General features: G+C 44.0%; 2 protein-coding genes across 3 annotated transcripts in view; one reads left to right on the forward strand and one right to left on the reverse strand.

The window, feature by feature from the left end:
* The window catches only part of LOC123757937 (monocarboxylate transporter 9), a 589,339-nt gene extending 569,667 nt beyond the window's left edge, over positions 1-19,672 (reverse strand). For both annotated transcript variants that reach the window (XM_045741953.2, XM_045741907.2), the window contains exon 1: positions 19,383-19,672. The gene's annotated coding sequence lies outside the window, so the exon portion shown is untranslated. The remainder of the gene's footprint in view (positions 1-19,382) is intronic.
* Positions 5,249-22,537, forward strand: LOC123760730 (uncharacterized). Its single transcript, XM_069329112.1, has 2 exons — positions 5,249-5,337; positions 20,746-22,537. The coding sequence occupies exons 1-2, from the start codon at positions 5,249-5,251 to the stop codon at positions 22,535-22,537; spliced, it is 1,881 nt and encodes a 626-aa protein (XP_069185213.1).
* The last annotated feature ends 230 nt before the right edge of the window (positions 22,538-22,767 follow it).

The raw sequence follows: 22,767 nt of genomic DNA on the forward strand, positions 1-22,767 counted from the left end.
ACTTGCTTCCATTCTGAGCTGTGGCTGAGGGCACGGTCGACATAAGCGTTAACAACACTCCTCTTGTACCTGTCCGGGCAGTCACTGTTGGCATTCAGGCACATTCCTATGTTTGTTTCCTTAGTGTAGACTGCAGTGTGGAAACCTCCGCTCCTTTCCATGACTGTTACATCTAGAAAGGGCAGCTTCCCATCCTTCTCCATCTCGTAAGTGAAACGCAACACAGAAAATTCGTGTTAGAATTATTAATCTTACTTTTTCGGTCATTTATATATATATATATATATATATATATATATATATATATATATATATATATATATATATATATATATATATATATATATTACTTGCATAATAGATAAAACCCAAGATTCAAGAAGATTGCAAATTCTTGAGGCAATTCACATAAGAATAGAGCGACCTACCATATATATATATATATATATATATATATATATATATATATATATATATATATATATATATATATATATATATATATATTATTATATATACATATATATATAATATTAATATATGTATAATGTATATATATTATATATTAATATTATATATAATATTAATATATATATATATATAATATATATATATATTTATATATATATATATATATATATATATATATATACGTATATATATATATATATATATATATATATATATATATATATATATATACATATATATATATATATATATATATATATATATATATATATACGTATATATATATATATATATAATATATATATATATTTATATATATATATATATATATATATATACGTATATATATATATATATATATATATATATATATATATATATATATACGTATATATATATCACTCCAGCTTCCACCATTACCCGTCTCCAAAATGGACAAAATCTGTGGACCGTAGGGAATAAATACTGGAATTATTTAACACACTCGCAGAGCAAAATTCCAGTCTCCAGCCAGCCAGTTTGTGAGAGCAAGAGTTCAACAGAGGAATATCCATGCAAAAAAAAAAATCTCACGTCATCTTGCAGAGATATAGAGCCTGTACTCTACAGGCTCGCCAATATGTAATGTGAATTAACACATGTGTTAATTTACATTACATTGTTAATATGTAATGTAAATTAACACAAAAAAGTAGGAGCCGAACATGCTATAAGGTTATGTTTTAAATATGTGACAAAGGTCTGTTTTTGAAGTGGCTTTGCCTGACCAGAAGCGTTCAGAGTGGCTTTGCCTATCCTCAAGCGTTCGAAGCTATCCAACCTACTTCACCTTTCAAGGCCGACGCACATTAATCTGATGGAGCGACACCACCGCCGTGTTTTTAATCTTACAAGACCAACGGAATTTTAACGTTATGGCCAATAGTGTCAAGGCCTGCAACCTGTCCTCTCACTTATGCTCAACAATTTTAACGCGGACGATACCAGCGCAAAATCTACGCTCTCGGTGAAAATGAAAGCGCCGTAATACTGACGCATTCTGGGACTAATGAGAACCGGCATAGAAAACGTTAGATTACGTAGATATAAACGTTTCTGGCTATGGAAAACCACTTCAAAAGTGACGGTTATCAACTGTGGTGACCGTGGCGGTAGGTGTAACCTTGGTTTACCCTTGTAGGTAAACCAAGCACTACTGACAAGCAAGTGGTACACCGGTAGCTGGCCCGGGCATGGTTAATACTGACACTGGTGAGATAACGTGAGAGGTTTTGGAGGTATGGTCTTCAATACCATTTGCTGAGGTGCTATATAAACCCTCCAAGGCTGCTCCCTCTCTGACATACACTGTTACAGCACCGCTCCTGTGCCAGGTAAGTCCACTACGGGCTCAACATAGCCCGTGCTATTTGGAACATTTTGTTCCTAGTAGCTTAATCTATAACAACAACAACATTCTCTCTCTCTCTCTCTCTCTCTCTCTCTCTCTCTCTCTCTCTCTCTCTCTCTCTCTCTCTCTCTCTCTCTCTCTCTCTCCTTCTCAGTCACCTCTCACTGGTTCATTAATTACCGTACATGACAAAATACTAATTATTTACTACAAAACTCAGTGCAAATCATCGGCATGTACTCACCTAGTTGTGCTAGCGGAGGTTGAGCTTCGGCTCTTTGGTCAGGGCTGAAGCTACTATATATAACTATAATGTATAAGCCGAATGAATAACTGCCTCTGTGCCCATAATAGCTATATACACATTGTTCAATGTCATTTGTTTACCTAACACACGCGGTCAGTACACGTGGCCTGTGTACATGCTTCATATTAAGGACCTTTACACTGTGTATTGCCAACCACATTATATTGTTCTGGTATATTAACGCTTGATACGAGAAGCAGAAGTAAACACAAACATTATAAATCATGTACACATGCACACGTACACGCTCACGCTCGCAAGCACACGTGCAGGCACACACATACACACATACACACACACACACACACACACACACACACACACACACACACACACACACACACACACACACACACACACACACACAGCCCAGTAGGCTCAGGAACCTGTACAGCAGTTGATTGACAGTTGGGAGGCGGGACCAAAGAGCCAGAACTCAGCCCCCGCAAGCACAAATAGGAGAGTACACACACACCCACACACACACACACACACACACACACACACATCACTCAACACAACACAATAATTACCACTTGACAACACCGGTGCGCTGCGGTAAAGTCCACAACTGAAGGTCTACACAGATATGCTCAGCCAAGAGGCACGTTGATACAGGCGTCTCTCTCTCTAATTGTGTAAACAATGAGTGGAGGCAACTTGTCTACCAGACGTACGATGCCGTGCGCGTGTTCGCTGTTGCTGACCAATATTATAATTAACTAAACATCAGGGGGGGACATAATTTGTTTACCACCTCGCTGTCGGAAATAATAATTAGATATTAAACCGAACTTTCATCTTATTGGATATTTTAATAAACTCGTTTACAGTATAATAGGAAAATTAACGTCGTTGAAGTCTAAATCTTTTCCACTCGTGGAGGGAAGGAAACCTAGTTTACCGCGAGAGCGCTTTCCAAGCAGCGGGTTGGAAGGATTGTATTATACTAGCGCTATATTAGAGTGTATACTATACATTGCAGTGTATACTATACATTACAGTGTATACTACAGCCTTCCCGGCTCCGCTACGCACAGCAGCAGCTAGTTCTGACGGATATGCTAGCATTCCCTGCCCAACTCGTTCTCGCCAGCGTTCCCAACGTCAAGAAACTATCGTACTAAAGTGCCCTTATCCTAACCTACCAGAGGATCCTCAAACAGAAAACGGGACATTACGTCAATTTCGCAAACCGCTACCATTTTCTAGTACGACAGTTATAGTAAACGTCAAAAATGCGACGCCGCTAGTATTAAAAATGAGGAGAGCTCTCCTCTAGCTCGGAGGAGATAGAGTTTCGGGATCACACACGTGGGGATCCGCGGTTCAAGTCTCCTAGAGCCCCAGATGACTGCAAAGAGCGTAAAAGCCCACACGAAACAGTTCTCCCTGGCCAAATGGTTACTGCATTACACAACATCTGATACAACAACATGTATATATATTCAAATGGGACTCTTCATCGCCCGGTTGTCAATCTACGGACCACTTAACCCACCAGTTTAGATCAATCGTAAAATTGACCTGGCTTCTAGATGACAATTTTTTTGGTTAAGAGTGCGCGGGGGGGGGAAGGGGGAGGGGGTTTTGGCTGACATTTGTTTAAAGGGTGGCGGGGAGGGGGGGTTGATTACTTTTTAGGGCCATTATATGTATTTTGACCATTCACCTCTAATAACCTAAGTATCAGGCCAATGCGATAAGGCATTTTCCAGATATTCAATTTAATCAATTAAGAGGAACGAAAGAACTAAATGAACGAAATAAATTAGTAAAGACATAGAAAGAAACAAATGTAAATAAAGAGAAAAATACAAGAGAACAAAATATATCGAAACAGAAAGAAACGGGAAAAGCAAAAAGAACATAAATACAGCAACAATGACAAAGCACAACATTCCTATCGAGGAGAACACAGAACAGAACCCACCAGGGGGCTACATAATTGGCAGATATAAAAATAGATTTTTTTTTTTAATTTAGAATCCGGCTACCTTCAACCCCCCCCCCCCCCCCCCAGTTCATCGCGCCCTCTCTACTTGCCACTCCGTTATAAATGCAACTGTTTTGCCTGACCAGAAACTTACCAACCCAAGCAACCCTCCAAACATTTTAAGAGGACAATACGCAGAAAACGACAAATTACGCCGCACCAGTTTTATGCACCTACTCCCAGAGCGATATGAAAAGGCTCGAAAGCAAACGAAATGAAGCCATGACGATCATTCTTGGAGTTCCAAGAACTGCCAAATCGTCTAATCTACGAGAGGAGCTGTCCCTCCCCAGTGTTAAAGGCAGAATTAAGGAACTGAATGCTAAGCTTGCAATTAGGATACCCAGATATCCCTATTACAATGATATTGCCAAGAAAAAACTGAGTTCTGTGCTACTTTCAGCAGGAATCAGGAGAAGCAAAAAATGGCATCACAGAGCAGTCTGCTACCTCGAAAAACTTCACCTGCTTGAGCCAGCCCGTGAGCCTGTAGAGAGGTTACCTCCCAGGGAGGAGCAACGCTACAAAACCTAAGTAAAAATCGGGCCGAAAATCTTGCGATAGTCGCTGAAATTAAGAGAGTAAGGGTATTAACCAACCAGGGAAGAGTCGTGCAGGATAATCATCAATGAAATGGCAACGAAAAAATCCACCATGATACCAAGTATCGCGGGAAAATTTATAAAGAAGCCGGAGATAAACTAGATCAAATCTACACTGATGGGTCATCTAATCCTGTCAATGGCAGGGCTGGTGCAGCATACACTATAATTAGGAATAATGCCTTTCAATGCAGAAATGAAGAAAAGCGAGTATTGAGAACTATGCCTCTTCAACGCAAGCGGAGCTAACTTCTATTATTATGGCGTTAAGATTCCTTAAACGAAACACTAATGGCACAGTGATCTGCACTGATTCAAAAGCAGCGCTACGAAACCTAAGTAAAAATCGGGCCGAAAATCTTGCGATAGTCGCTGAAATAAAGAGAGCTGTGAGGGTACTAACCAACCAGGGAAGAGTCGTCAAGTTTCTGTGGATCCCCTCCCATGTTGGAATATGTGGAAATGAACGAGTAGATGTGCTGATGGCGCTGAAGGAGACCATATTGAATACTTCATACACAAGACTCTGCTACAAATTAGAGGTATTGTCAGGTAACATCGCCCTGACAAGGTAACTGAGGAAAGGAGGATAGAAGCACAAATCAGTGAATCTGTACAATTGTACAATATGGTTGCAGCTGGCTGTGGTCGATCTCGAACCCATTGTTGATGTGACGACTTATACTGAATTTTGTAACTAGCTCATCAAGATTGTAATTTGCTTAGCTAAATGAATTGTGGGGTTCAGTCCCTGAGCCCATTATGTGCCTCTGTAACCCTTTCCACTACCGCCCACAAGATGGGTATGGGGTGCATAATAAATGAACTAAACTAACTAACTAGCTGGCAATCCCAATTATTATGGACGAAGAGGTGGTGGCCGCGGGAGAGAATCAGTAATAGCATGAATCCGTCTTGGATACAAATATCCATGGAGATTCGGAATGGAAACAACAGTTGAGCAGCGGAGTTGCAGAAGCTGTGGTGAGAGTGACGAACACCGCCTTGACCACTACCTGAGAGAATGTGAACACCTGAGAGATATTAGAAATATGTGTAAAATAATAAACCCCACATTGTTTGAGTTAAGAAAACACTATTTGTCAAATTTTGATACTGTTCTTAAAAGATTCCCCCATTTTGCACCCACAGGATAACGTAAGATTTTAAGGGATGACAGATGTTAATCTTCTTGTTTTAGAAGCTGTTCACTTGAGACAGTTCAGCAAGTCCCAGCTGTGTCTGGGTTCAAGTGACAGTATGAACAACCCAGCGAGTTTTCTTCCTATTGGGGAGTGTTGTACATGCTGCTATGGCGGTGTGTTCACTCACAAGATGAGTGGCGCTGCCCAATACTGTCACTATGGCGGTGTGTCCACTCACAGGATGAGTGGCGCTGCCCAATACTGTCACTATGGGGGTGTGTCCACTCACAGGATGAGTGGCGCTGCCCAATACTGTCACTATGGCGGTGTGTCCACTCACAGGATGAGTGGCGCTGCCCAATACTGTCACTATGGCGGTGTGTCCACTCACAGGATGAGTGGCGCTGCCCAATACTGTCACTATGGGGGTGTGTCCACTCACAGGATGAGTAGCGCTGCCCAATACTGTCACTATGGCGGTGTGTTCACTCACAGGAATGAGTGGCGCTGCCCAATACTGTCACTATGGCGGTGTGTCCACTCACAGGATGAGTGGCGCTGCCTAATACTGTCACTATGGGGGTGTGTCCACTCACAGGATGAGTGGCGCTGCCCAATACTGTCACTATGGCGGTGTGTCCACTCACAGGATGAGTGGCGCTGCCCAATACTGTCACTATGGGGGTGTGTCCACTCACAGGATGAGTAGCGCTGCCCAATACTGTCACTATGGCGGTGTGTCCACTCACAGGATGAGTGGCGCTGCCCAATACTGTCACTATGGGGGTGTGTCCACTCACAGGATGAGTGCCGCTGCCCAATACTGTCACTATGGGGGTGTGTCCATTCACAGGATGAGTAGCGCTGCCCAATACTGTCACTATGGCGGTGTGTCCACTCACAGGATGAGTGCCGCTGCCCAATACTGTCACTATGGGGGTGTGTCCACTCACAGGATGAGTAGCGCTGCCCAATACTGTCACTATGGCAGTGTGTCCACTCACAGGATGAGTAGCGCTGCCCAATACTGTCACTATGGCGGTGTGTCCACTCACAGGATGAGTGACGCTGCCCAATACTGTCACTATGGCGGTGTGTCCACTCACAGGATGAGTGACGCTGCCCAATACTGTCACTATGGCGGTGTGTCCACTCACAGGATGAGTGACGCTGCCCAATACTGTCACTATGGCGGTGTGTCCACTCACAGGATGAGTGACGCTGCCCAATACTGTCACTATGGCGGTGTGTCCACTCACAGGATGAGTGCCGCTGCCCAATACTGTCACTATGGGGGTGTGTCCACTCACAGGATGAGTAGCGCTGCCCAATACTGTCACTATGGCGGTGTGTCCACTCACAGGATGAGTAGCGCTGCCCAATACTGTCACTATGGCGGTGTGTCCACTCACAGGATGAGTAGCGCTGTCCAATACTGTCACTATGGCGGTGTGTCCACTCACAGGATGAGTAGCGCTGCCCAATACTGTCACTATGGCGGTGTGTCCACTCACAGGATGAGTGACGCTGCCCAATACTGTCACTATGGCGGTGTGTCCACTCACAGGATGAGTAGCGCTGCCCAATACTGTCACTATGGCGGTGTGTCCACTCACAGGATGAGTGGCGCTGCCCAATACTGTCACTATGGCGGTGTGTCCACTCACAGGATGAGTGACGCTGCCCAATACTGTCACTATGGCGGTGTGTCCACTCACAGGATGAGTAGCGCTGCCCAATACTGTCACTATGGCGGTGTGTCCACTCACAGGATGAGTGACGCTGCCCAATACTGTCACTATGGCGGTGTGTCCACTCACAGGATGAGTAGCGCTACCCAATACTGTCACTATGGCGGTGTGTCCACTCACAGGATGAGTGGCGCTGCCCAATACTGTCACTATGGCGGTGTGTCCACTCACAGGATGAGTAGCGCTACCCAATACTGTCACTATGGCGGTGTGTCCACTCACAGGATGAGTAGCGCTGCCCAATACTGTCACTATGGCGGTGTGTCCACTCACAGGATGAGTAGCGCTGCCCAATACTGTCACTATGGCGGTGTGTCCACTCACAGGATGAGTGGCGCTGCCCAATACTGTCACTATGGCGGTGTGTCCACTCACAGGATGAGTAGCGCTGCCCAATACTGTCACTATGGCGGTGTGTCCACTCACAGGATGAGTGGCGCTGCCCAATACTGTCACTATGGCGGTGTGTCCACTCACAGGATGAGTAGCGCTGCCCAATACTGTCACTATGGCGGTGTGTCCACTCACAGGATGAGTGGCGCTGCCCAATACTGTCACTATGGCGGTGTGTCCACTCACAGGATGAGTAGCGCTGCCCAATACTGTCACTATGGCGGTGTGTCCACTCACAGGATGAGTAGCGCTGCCCAATACTGTCACTATGGGGGTGTGTCCACTCACAGGATGAGTAGCGCTGCCCAATACTGTCACTATGGCGGTGTGTCCACTCACAGGATGAGTAGCGCTGCCCAATACTGTCACTATGGCGGTGTGTCCACTCACAGGATGAGTAGCGCTGCCCAATACTGTCACTATGGCGGTGTGTCCACTCACAGGATGAGTGGCGCTGCCCAATACTGTCACTATGGCGGTGTGTCCACTCACAGGATGAGTAGCGCTGCCCAATACTGTCACTATGGCGGTGTGTCCACTCACAGGATGAGTGGAGCTGCCCAATACTGTCACTATGGCGGTGTGTCCACTCACAGGATGAGTAGCGCTGCCCAATACTGTCACTATGGCGGTGTGTCCACTCACAGGATGAGTGGCGCTGCCCAATACTGTCACTATGGCGGTGTGTCCACTCACAGGATGAGTAGCGCTGCCCAATACTGTCACTATGGCGGTGTGTCCACTCACAGGATGAGTAGCGCTGCCCAATACTGTCACTATGGCGGTGTGTCCACTCACAGGATGAGTAGCGCTGCCCAATACTGTCACTATGGCGGTGTGTCCACTCACAGGATGAGTAGCGCTGCCCAATACTGTCACTATGGCGGTGTGTCCACTCACAGGATGAGTAGCGCTGCCCAATACTGTCACTATGGCGGTGTGTCCACTCACAGGATGAGTAGCGCTGCCCAATACTGTCACTATGGCGGTGTGTCCACTCACAGGATGAGTAGCGCTGCCCAATACTGTCACTATGGCGGTGTGTCCACTCACAGGATGAGTGGCGCTGCCCAATAAACTCGCTCCTCGGGGCAAAATTTTTAAAAATTAAAAAATTAAGTTATCATTTTTGTTTTGTTTGTTACTAATAATGTCGCATTTTTAGTGGATTGATCAATTCCGTTAAAAATGTGACGTATTGAGAGGTCAGGCTCCAGCTCTGTGACTCATGGACACGTGATAAAAAAGATTAGAGTTAAGGTTCTCGACTCACTCGAGAATTCCGAGTTCGATTCCCGGGCGGGACAGAAATGGTTGGGCGCATTTCCTATCACCTAATGCATCTGTTCATCTAGCAGTAAGTAGTACCCTCACTAGCTCAGGTGGAATTCCTCTGTTCATACTCTTTTGGATAGAAAATGGCACTTCAAATTTGAGGCTTGTCAAATGATGAGAACAGGCTGCTTCACAATATCAGTGCTCCATACTTCGAGCAAGTCCTCCTAAGGTTTCCCAATGTCAAGAAAATGGTCAATCTAATGGTGTTCTTTCCTAACCTACCAGAGGACCCTTTGTTTGTGATGTGTGTATATGTATGTATTAACACGATGTACTGAACGGGGTGAGAATAGCTTGAGCTACCTCATCCCTTTGTGTGTATTTTACCTCAATAAACTTATTTCAATTTCCATTTTCAATTTCACCAGAGGACCCAAAACAGAAAACGGGACAGTACGTCACCTTCACCAGCCGTTTCCATTTTCTAGTACGATCATTTTTTGGCCTTAGGTAAAGCATACGAGCGAAAAGCGGCATTTTCTGTAAGACGACAGGTTGACCACTTGGCCATGAACAGAAAAACGGGATTTGTAGAATTACTCTATCGCAGTATACCTGCCCCTGAAGGACCCTATTTCTTCTTCTTGATAGTAGATGCAGTTTGCATGAAGGGTTCGACTGCACCAGTATAGATGTTGGGAGACACGTGGATGTGGAAAATAATAAGAGTTTCAAAAGTGCTCGTTGCGTTGAGCCTTAGAGAGAGAAGCGGCGACGGGAACAGAGGAATATGTTAGAGGGAGAGGTACCCAAATAATAGACGGGCACAGAGGGATTGTCAACACCAACTCCCACTGTAAGGGCGGGTGTTGAAATGTCAACAACCCTTATACCTGTAAGGATACATACACCGCTAGTACGTATTTCGTCGAAAACATCTTCAGCAACAGGCCGGCCATCCTGGTCAACCTCGCCTGACAGGTCCGCAGCGGGCTGCACCACAGGAGGCACGTCAGGGGGGCACCACCACCACAGGGGCCCACATCCGGAACAACAGCCACAGGGTCGGACACCGGCACAGAATCCGGTGTCCGGTGAACATCCTTCCTGAGAACCACCACAAGGCCACGGCCCACATCACTCTCCTTGCAGCCCGTCCTCCAAAAATGGGGAGATAAATGTAACAACCCCATAAGTGCAATTATGTACTATGTATGACAGTCAGGAATTGTATTTATTTACACTTAGTATTAAATCGTACTGTCAAATATATTGTGAATATTTGAGTTTACCTGAAAAGAAGAATAGAAAACCACGACCTAACCTAACCTTCTTAGTTTTTGAAGATAAGCATTTTATTGCTTCTTAATTACAATTACTACTTAACCTATAGCTTTATTGATATATTACAGTTTTATAAAGCAAATAAAACAAAACTAAAATATTTAAATAATATATAAACTCAGGATATTTTCAAATTTTGTATAAAATCTTTATCGTTTAATAAAACTGAAAAAGAAATTCCTGATATTTATAACTTGTGTATAGCAACTGAACTTTAAAACTTCATCCTAAAATTCTGAGTGTCTTAACAGAAAATGAGGAGAATTAAATGGGGAGGTAAATGTAATAGCCTCACAAGTGCAATTATGTACTATGTATGACAGTCAGGAAATGTACTTATTACACTTAGTATTATAACGGACTGTAAATTCGGGGGATGGGTTGCAGCATGCCACCCATCACAGGAGGAACCACTGTCCACTGCGGGGAACCCCCCGCAGAAAAAACAGAGGGGTATCGGAGAGACATTGTCACCGGTGGCAGCAGCTGGCACATGAACCCCCTCCACCACTGTCATAGGCGACACCACCGTCCCTGGTACCACCCCATCGACACCCACAGACTCACAAGTACCACCCCATCGACACCCACAGACTCACAAGTACCACCCCATCGACACCCACAGACTCACAAATATCAAACTCACCCACATCGGTCCAGTCAGGAGTGAAACGCCGCGAGCGCTTGGAACCCGGGTGCACATCGTCAGAACCTGAAGCACGGGAAGCGCAGGAGGGGTGAACTTTCGCACGGCGCAAGACGTCAGCAGCCACGACGACAGGGCGGACCGGTCCCGACACAGCAAGAGGCTCCACCTCCATATCACCTCCCCAGCACAGCTGGGACAAGCAGCGGCGACAGAGACAGAATCCACAGGACAAGGCAGATGATCTGGCACAGAAGACGAAGAAGCTGGAGACAGAGAGGGAGCACCCGGGAGATCTGCAGCAGCACCAGGAATGCCACCAGCAGCAGTACACCCAACCGAGAATGGCACAACCACCGGAACACAAGTCCCACCAGGAGCAGGCACGTCCGACACAGCGTCACATCAACCAAGGGCACGTCCACAATTGCATCCACCGGGTCCTCCTCCACAGCCAACGTCGGGAAATCTTGAACAAATCTTCCTCACGAAAGAGATTCACTTGGGGGAAGACAGCCGCCGAGTAGGCAGCAGCTAGGTGGCCTGACAAACCACAACAAAAACACATGCAAGGCTGATGGGCATAATATACCCGGACGTAATACCCCCATGAGCCACACAGAGGACGGGATATTCGACCGGGACCCTATTTACCATCTGGGTCGCTGAAGCCATGGTCGAAAGATGATCTACAAATCTTGCCTAATTTCCAACCCACAACCCATCCTCAGACCAAGTTCATTCCATCCAGCGGTCGACCCCTTAGACGCATTTATCAATTTTAACATGCTGTACATTCAAAATAGGAATTTTCTCAAATAAAAATTATTATTATTTTATATTACCATATTGTACATATTTGTTATGTATTGGTTAGGTTAGGTGTTTAGGTTCTGTTGATGATTTTTTTGTATTTGTAGTACGTGGGTGAAGCATTTACAGCGTTGTGGTTCGAACAAAATTCGTCAATGAAGCACTTGTTCCGGAAGTGTTCGAACGTCATCAGTTGTGAGTCGTGTGTAAACCATTTTTCATTCATAAACAGGGGGTTTGGCGGGTGCATGGAATGGACTTTGGGCCTTTGTTTGGCGGACGGGCTACAACCCGTCATCACACTAGGCTGGTTAAAGCAGCGGCCGTCCTCCCCAGACGCATTCATCAATTGTAATATGCTGTGTATAAAAATTTTGGTTTGTTCTCATATATAAATTAATATTATCATACAGAAAAATTCTATGTATAATCCTCTATGAATAAACACCTAACCTAAGGCATAAGCTAGGTTAGGTTAGGTTAGGTTAGGTAAGGTTAGGTTAGATTAGGTGTTTAGGTTCTGTTGGCGATTATTTGTATTCGACGTGGGTGAAGCATTTATAGAATTGTGGTTTGAACAGAGGACATGAGTGAAGCACTTGTTCCGGAAGTGTTCAGACGTCATCAGTTGTAAGTCGTTTGTAAACCGCTTTTCATTCATAAATGGGGGGTTTGGCCGGTGGATTAACGAGCTTGGATCTCTGTATGCGAGGACGGGCTTAGTTCCCAGCGTTATAGCCCAAACGAGCACAAAACTGAACTACTGCAAGCGTATTTCCTGCAACTGATCCTTAACGTGCGCTGTTTCTTCTTGAGTTAAACTGCTTCCTGTCCAGGTTAAAAATAATTTAATAGGAAATTGAACTTGCAATGTAACTCTTCTCCTATAAATATTTTCCTTCTCATTTCTCACACAACAATTTCTCCCCAATACTCAAAATATTAGCCCAGATACGATGGCACTCATAATACTAGCTATGGTACGATTACACTCATAATACTAGCTATGGTACGATTACAATCATAATACTAGCTATGGTACGATTACACTCATAATACTAGGTATGGTACGATAACACTCATAATACTAACTACAATACAATAACACTCATAATACTAGCTACAATAAGATAACACTCATAATACTATCTACAGTACAAGAGCACACATAATACTTGCTACGGTACAAGAGCACTTATAATACTAGCTACGGTAAGATAGCATTCATAATACTAGCTATGGTACGATAGCACTCATAATATTAGCTATGGTATGATAACGCTCATAATACTAGCTATGGTAAGATGGCATTCATAAAACTATCTACGGTATGTGTAGGAAATTTTACCCAATATATCAACATTATTATCTAAGAAATGCATTATTTCTATATCATATCAAAAATCGTATCAGAATCATATCAGAATCACTACAGATTCACTATATCCTACATCTGGATCCTACATGACAATGCCACTGTGATCACATACACCATAAGGCCCAAGGTGCCTACATGACTTTGTGCATGATTTCTCAAGGATCTAGAAACTTCAAGAAGAATATCTTAATTAAAATAATATTGGAACAATCAATCGATTTCCGGTAAGGATTAAATCAAATCCTTAGTAAGAATTAATAGTACTATCCAGTACTACAAATAATCTATAAATCTTATATCTAATTATATTATAATCATATCTTATCTCAATCATATGTCTAGACAGTATAATCAATAAATATACTATAAAGGCTACCCTTTCTAGGGAGAAGGGCGAAGCCAATTCGGGAGATGAAGCGACCTAAGGGGCGCCCCGGGGACAGAACGTATATTTACAGAGTGAACACGTGACGCAGTGCCTTGCGAACATTTTCAGTAAAGGACACCACACTAACTTATCATTATCACCAGCGATTACTCACAACAACTGGGGGAATACCTGGACAATATCTAAAAGGAAAAAATTCCTAGTACTTTATCTAAATACGAGTGAAGAGTGGCTCATAACAGATCCCGCTTTCACCACACTTTATCTTATTCTACTACAAATGCAACTAAGGACATAATTAATTAACAAAGCTATTAAGGACATTCAATAGCAAAGCTGTTATTTTATTGTCAAAAATACTGTGCCTCTTATCTCCAAGAGAAATTATACAGTCTGGCCATTTGTCAGACGGCGCTCAGATTGGATAAACATAAGTATATTGAGTGGTATTGTAGTGTGTTGATTGGCCAATTGCATGCTTGTTTAACCTTAATCTATCCAATAAGTCTGTCATTACAGAGTGGGGCAACGCCCCATATTTCAGTAAGTTTTTATTAATCTTTTAGCCATTGAATCTTTTAAATTTATCTGGACACTCATTAATTATTCAACCTCAGTCATTGAAAGTCAAGCTTAATTGAAACTCTTCATATAAAATTAATATATTAATTGATAATATACATTAGGTTAACAATTACTTAGTTATCTTTAATTTATCATATAAATTTATTATATTGAACATAAATTTTTGTACCTAGATTCAAGTGCACTTGGACCACATTTATGGTCCTTTGATTAAATATTTATACATATCATACCTCTATAATACAAATTGTTGTGTTTATTAATATATGAATATTGGCTGTTATAGTTATGGTGCTAGGCTGGACTGTGTACAGGTTAAGATCCTTGATTTAAACAGAACCAGTGTTCAGTTATAGAAGTGAGTTATTTAATCTTATCCTTGTATTATCCATACAAGCTGATGTGTTGAATTGTCTGCAGGTGGATAGTAGATCTCCAATCAACTTCACCATTCACCCTTAGGGTCCCCACCTTCCCCCTTACAGCCCACAGTCTGTCATTAGGACCAGAGGAGCTAGGCTTTACAATCCTAGCTAGGGACTTTAGTTGTATTAATTTGCATACAGTAATTTTTAATTTAGTACAGTACAAGTCCCAAGTAGTTCTCCTCATATAGCAATCCTGGCAATTTTCCCACAGTACGATAGCACTCATAATACTAGCTACGGAAGGATAGCACTCATAATACTAGCTACGGTAGGATAGCACTCATAATGCTAGCTACGGTAGGATAGCACTCATAATACTAGCTACGGTAGGATAGCACTCATAATGCTAGCTACGGTAGGATAGCACTCATAATACTAGCTACGGTAGGATAGCACTCATAATGCAAGCTACGGTAGGATAGCACTCGTAATACTAATGACGGGATAACAATCCTCATATCACTAGCTAAGGTATGACCGCACTCATAATATACAGTATCTAAGTGATAAAAACTTCACTCATAATGCTAGCAAAGTGATGAAAAATACATACACTTAAAGCGTGAAAAAATATGTAATTAAGCACACAATAAAAAATCTGAAGAATATAATTTTAATTCTATATTTTCATATATTCAAACACTTACGTGTTTTAACTCTATATTGAAACGTTTAGGTGCTTTAGCATTATATGTTAAAACATTTATGGGTGCTTTAGCATTATATATTAAAAATTTAATTACATAGTGATTATCAAAAATGTTTAGTACACTTTTATTTGTTTCGCTAAATAAAGACAAAAATATTTATAGCCTCCACGGGTTCACGATATACCCTAGAGCATACTCTGGCAGCAGGGTATAACCAGCCCATCCTCCCAGGTATGATAGTACGGTACTTAGAGTGACTATTTGGTCGAAAGTACCAACAAGTAGTGATGTTCGTATCACTAAAAGCTCATTTTTTATACGTTCAATTTTATAGTTAGGAAAAAATTAAATGTTAAAAACCAAACTTAAACATTTCTAGGCCTAGTGTAGCACATATGTACTTTATTAGGCTTAACATAGCCTGTATTAGGTCTAGGATTGCTAGTAGAGGCTAGGCTCTATATGGTTCTATATGTTGCAGGATTTTTTTCACATTTGGCCAAATTCTGTAATACAAAAGTGAACTTTCTGGTGTCCATCACTACAGTATTTGGTCCTGTCGACCAAATAATGTATACTTCAGAAATAATTAAAGCCATATGTTTGGATAAAAGTCCAAAGTGACAAACATTATTACCTCTCTCTCTCTCTCTCTCTTTCTCTCTCTCTCTCTCTCTCTCTCTCTCTCTCTCTCTCTCTCTCTCTCTCTCTCTCTCTCTCTCTCTCTTTCTCTCTCTCTCTCTCTCTCTCTCTCTCTCTCTGACAGACACAAACACAGACCCAGACAAACACAGTTGCTACAAATTTTGAGGGGAATTGACAAGGTGGACAAAGACAAACTATTTAGCACGGGTGGAACACGAACAAGGAGACAGGTGGAAACTTAGTACCCAAATGAGCCACAGAGACGTTAGAAAGAATATGTTCAGTCTCAGAGTAGCTAACAAATGGAATGCATTAAGCAGTGATGTGATGGAGGCTGCCTCCATACACAGTTTCAAATGTAGATATGGTAGAGCCAAGTAGGCTCAAGAATCTGTACACCAGTTGATTGACAGTTGAGAGGCGAGACCAAAGAGCCATAGCTCAACCCTCGCAAGCACAACTAATTGAGAATACACGTCAGGCGTTTCAAAGCGTTATATGACAAAGAGTACTGGGAAGACGGGACACCACGAGCGTAGCTCTCATCCTGTAACTACACTTAGGTAATTACACACAGCTTATATATAGTAAGTATAAAACGTCTCGTGTGTTATACATACCTATACCCAAGAGTTACTATGTTTTGCAACTATTATGTAATATATGTCACTGTAATGGAGACTAAAATATATACATATGCTGGTTGGAATTGAAGATTGTCTTCACAAACAGCGCTTAATCGCATACTGTAGTTGAATACCATAAGTAGAACCATGTCTTTAGAGGGCACTATAACCATGTCTATGGAACACAGTCGAAAATACATATATGCTAGTTAGCATTGTTAGTTATTGTACAAGTAAAAACTGGTCAGTGGTAAATAATCATTAGTCTATATCCTTGTTCAAGTGTCCCAATTTGATACAAAAAATCGTTCCGCGTCACCGGAAAGTATTCACGAGTGGCTGAGTAAGACCAACAAATATTGCAACATTCGAAGGAATGTTTTCTTATATACAATAAAATCTAGGATGGGAATGAGTTTAAGAGGCCAGAAACTTTGTGTTGCATTCCGAAAGAAGTCAGAAAATGAATGACTATTACAGTGTAGACTTTAATAACTTGCAATTATAGACAACTGCAAGAGCCTGACAAGAAAAATAATTTACTGTGCAAATTTAGACCCTGGCCCTCCAGTGCCTTAATTCCATGTATATATTATTTGATATGTCTCTCGTCTCATTTGTAGTGAGTACATTTGAAGAGTTTTGAGACGATCCCAATAATTTAGGTGCTTTATCGTGTCTACGTATGCCGTATATGTTCTCTGTATTCCCTCTATTTTAGGAATCTCTCCTGCTTTGAAGGAGGAAGTGAGAAATGAACAGTACTCAAGACGGGACAGCACAAGTGACTTAAAGAGTACAACCATTGTGATGGGATCCCTGGATTTGAAAGTTCTCGTAATCCATCCTATCATTTTTCTGGCTGACGCAATATTTGCTTGGTTATGCTCCCTAAACGTTAAGTCGTCAGACATCATTATTCCCAAATTTTGTACAAGTTGCTTTCCTACTATGGGTAAATTTGATTGTTTTGTACTCTGCATTATGTTTAAGGTCCTCATTTTTACCGTACCTGAGTACCTGGAATTTATTACTGTTAAATATTATAATATTTTCTGCTCCACAGGCGAAAACTGTATTAATATCAGCTTGTCGTTTTTCAATGTCTTCTACAGAAGTCATTTTCATGCTGAGTTGTGTGTCGTAAACAACCGACAGACACAACAACCCCAGACGCCGGCACAGCAACCCCCCCCCCCCTCCCCGGGAGGCGACGCAGCAACCCATCCCCCCCCCCCACCCCGAGAGGCGGCACAGCACCCCCCCCCCCCCCCCCGGGAGACGATATAGCAACCCCCGGGAAGTGACACAGTACAAAAACTTAAGACTCTGGAGTGACATGACAAACAAGATCATTAGCTCCTTATCCCCAGCATTAGCTGAAGCAGCGAAGTGTAAAAGTATTGGTTTGTGAGTACTTACCTTCCGCGGATGCTGCCAGAGTGAAGCATGCCAGACATACACAGTTGGGTGGGCAAGAAATGGCTTCAAAACAACAAAAAATGGCACCTAGTGTGAATGAATGTGTGAATTGGCTACTGCAAAGTTGACTAAGGCTTCTCGGCAACACTGCAGCGAGTAAGAAATACAAATTGCATTCGTTATTAAGACAAATGATCGTGTTTTACATATTTCCTTGTAGGATGTTAAGCTAAGCTGCACTCGAAGATATTTGGGGGAATTCTTTACGTGTTTATGTATGTCCGAGCTTCTCTTAGTCTCACCTTCCGCCGACTCCTCGCTTTTTGTACCACTGTTGACACACCAGTGTACCGTCATGATGGTACACTGGTGAAGCATACATATGTGACGTCATGTAACGTGTTGCGTCATATCACGTGTTGCGTCACGTGTTGCGTCATGTCACGCGTCACGTGTTGTGTCATGTCACGTGTTGCGTCATGTCTCGCGTCACGTGTTGCTTTATAGTCACGTGTTGCGTCATGTCACGTGTTGCGTCATGTCTCGCGTCACGTGTTGCGTCATGTATCGAGTCACGTATTGCGTCATGTCTCGCGCCACGTGTTGCGTCATGTATCGAGTCACGTATTGCGTCATGTCTCGCGTCACGTGTTGCGTCATGTCTCGCGTCACGTGTAGCTTTATAATCTCGCATCACGTGTTGCTTTATAGTCTCGCGTCACGTGTTTCGTCATGTCACGTGTTGTGTCATGTCTTGCGTCACGCGAAAGCCTAGCAACCCTTTGTTCCTGCCCGCTTTTAAAAACCAACCATTAACAAACAATTTCAAGTGTCAAAGTCTTCATTTATTGTGCTGTTATCCCCTCACAACGTAAATATTGACTACGCCACACAATATACGAGAACAATTAAATTAGATTTAAAGAGAGGAATCTTACACATCTTTCGTGCATTACAGCCGTTAAAAAATGCGATCCCAATGTCAATTGATTGTTTACCTTTCAGACAATTAATTGTTGTTCAGTTTATATATAGCTCAGTTGCAATAGTTGACAATCGGAATCGACGTTATGGCAGAAGACAACACTTGAACTACAACCTACATAGTAAAGAGTTTTACTTACGTCTGTCGTGTCTTCAAAGAGCATGGAATAAATTGGCGAATTCTTTCCGAATCACATTTACACACACACAAAAGAAACAATGTCACACTGCTAAAATTGTTTTATCCCATAGAAAACTTAAATGTCTTTCCATATAAACATGTCTGTAAAATCCAACTTGATCTCAACATGCATATATATCGTGTCGTTATGAGCACATCATTAAGGTAAACAACGGTGGAGGAGAAGAGGGGGCGAGAAGCGCTGAGACCCGGTGTCGATGCCGGCCACGCGCGGTCTGGCCCTCGGCCCGGCCGGCACCCTCTGCTCTGCTGCCTGCACCGCTGCCACAGTTGTCGTACCGGAAACACTTCCGTTACACCGGCAATAAATTATCAGATTATATAACACTAATTCGCTGTAGATTTTTTGTTTTATCAAACTACCATTTCGTGTCTTTATTCGTTGTATAAATTATGGTGATTCATTGGAGGAATTCACAGTTTGTCTGCACTGCCTCAGTGGAATACGAACTACGTCTAAGATATGCCTAAGAATTATATATGCAAAGAGAAGCAAAATCATTTTTCTTTCAACTAACTGCTAGTCTTTTCATATAGGACACCACAATCCATAATATAAGCACATGAAAATATAGCCAATGTGTCTGCCAGATAAGGAAATAGACCTTGAAATCTTTATATCATAAAAGTCCTTGAAAGCTCTTTATCATTATAAGTATTTATCACTCTAAATGTTATAAAACATATATGATTGATCAAACCACCATTGACACAAGGACAGTATACAAGTGTCCCTGAGTGGGAGGATGGGGGGGGGGACGTATTATATCGAGAGAGAGGCTCTATTAAGCTGGCTCTTTCAGGCGATTCTTGACGGCCAAGTTTTCTGTTGATAAAAACCTATTTCTCCTTCTGAGGTAAGTCCAACCGCTTGGACTGGACAGTAGAGCGATGGTCTCGTTTCATGCAGGTCAGCGTTCAATCCCCCGACCGTCCAGGTGGTTGGTCACCATTCCTTCTCCCTGTCCCATCCCAATTCCTTTTCCCTTCCAAATGCTATATAATCATAATGGATTGGCGCTTTCCCCCTGATAATTCCTTCTGAGGTAAACTAAATCTCCTTCTGATTCAGAGTCGCCCTTGAGTGCGTCCTCGACTCCTACTTTCTAACATCCCGCACCACACCTTCCTCAAGACGCTCTGCTGTAAACAAAGACAAACAAATCAACAATGGGAGAGGAAGATGATGAAAGTCATCTTGACTGTCAACTGCTAGTAGATCCACCTAGAATAAATTCATAAAATAATTCATAAAAAATAATTATTTTTTATTTTCACCTCCACTGGCCATTGTTCCATAGCACCTTCTCCACCGCACCAGCTCCACCGTACCATCTCCACAGCACCAGCTCCACAGCACCATCTCCACAGCACCATCTCCACAGCACCAGCTCCACCGTACCATCTCCACAGCACCAGCTCCACAGCACCATCTCCACAGCACCATCTCCACAGCACCAGCTCCACCGTACCATCTCCACAGCACCAGCTCCACAGCACCATCTCCACAGCACCAGCTCCACAGCACCATCTCCGCAGCACCAGCTCCACAGCACCAGCTCCACAGCACCGGCTCCACCGTACCAGCTCCACCGCACCAGCTCCACAGCACCAGCTCCACAGCACCAGCTCCACAGCACCGGCTCGACCGTACCAGCTCCACAGCACCAGCTCCACAGCACCAGCTCCACAGCACCAGCTCCACCGCACCAGCTCCACAGCACCGGCTCCACCGTACCAGCTCCACAGCACCAGCTCCACAGCACCAGCTCCACCGCACCAGCTCCACAGCACCGGCTCCACCGTACCAGCTCCACAGCACCAGCTCCACAGCACCATCTCCACAGCACCATCTCCACAGCACCAGCTCCACAGCACCATCTCCACAGCACCATCTCCACAGCACCATCTCCACAGCACCATCTCCACAGCACCATCTCCACAGCACCATCTCCACCCCACCAGCTCCACCGCACCATCTCCACAGCACCATCTCCACAGCACCAGCTCCACAGCACCAGCTCCACAGCACCATCTCCACAGCACCATCTCCACAGCACCATCTCCACAGCACCGGCTCCACAGCACCAGCTCCACAGCACCAGCTCCACAGCACCAGCTCCACAGCACCGGCTCCACAGCACCGGCTCCACCGTACCAGCTCCACAGCACCAGCTCCACAGCACCAGCTCCACAGCACCAGCTCCACAGCACCGGCTCCACCGTACCAGCTCCACAGCACCAGCTCCACAGCACCAGCTCCACAGCACCAGCTCCGCAGCACCAGCTCCACAGCACCAGCTCCGCAGCACCAGCTCCACAGCACCAGCTCCACAGCACCAGCTCCACAGCACCAGCTCCACAGCACCAGCTCCACAGCACCAGCTCCACAGCACCAGCTCCACAGCACCAGCTCCGCAGCACCAGCTCCACAGCACCAGCTCCACAGCACCAGCTCCACAGCACCAGCTCCACAGCACCAGCTCCACAGCACCAGCTCCGCAGCACCAGCTCCACAGCATCAACTCCACAGCACCAACTCCACAGCACCAGCTCCACAGCATCAACTCCACAGCATCAACTCCACAGTACCAGCTCCACAGCACCAGCTCCACAGCACCAGCTCCACAGCACCAACTCCACAGCTCCAGCTCCACAGCATCAACTCCACAGCACCAACTCCACAGCACCAACTCCACAGCACCAGTTCCACCATATCAGCTCCACCGCACCAGCTCCACAGCACCAGCTCCACCCCACCAGCTCCACAGCACCAGCTCCACCCCACCAGCTCCACAGCACCAGCTCCACCCCACCAGCTCCACAGCACCAGCTCCACCGTACCAGCTCCACCCCACCAGCTCCACAGCACCAGCTCCACAGCACCAGCTCCACCCCACCAGCTCCACAGCACCAGCTCCACCCCACCAGCTCCACCCCACCAGCTCCACAGCACCAACTCCACCCCACCAGCTCCACAGCACCAGCTCCACCCCACCAGCTCCACAGCACCAGCTCCACCCCACCAGCTCCACAGCACCAGCTCCACCGTACCAGCTCCACCGCACCAACTCCACATTACTAAATATATAATAAAATAAATTTAAATTATGAAACTGTATAGAATTACTCACAAACGTTATCAAACATTATATTTCCCCACAACATACATTTTGTAATTTTATCCACGTCTCACTATTTAATTACAACCAATTTTTTGTCCCAGTTTATATTTGTATTTGAGTTCGTGTCAATACGTGTGGACAGTTATTAATATTGGGGTAAAATTCAAATTGATGAGGTAGCTTAAGCTATTTTCACCC

The sequence above is a fragment of the Procambarus clarkii genome, chromosome 22, assembly GCF_040958095.1.
Source record: "Procambarus clarkii isolate CNS0578487 chromosome 22, FALCON_Pclarkii_2.0, whole genome shotgun sequence".
Classification (NCBI taxonomy): Eukaryota; Metazoa; Arthropoda; class Malacostraca; order Decapoda; family Cambaridae; genus Procambarus; species Procambarus clarkii.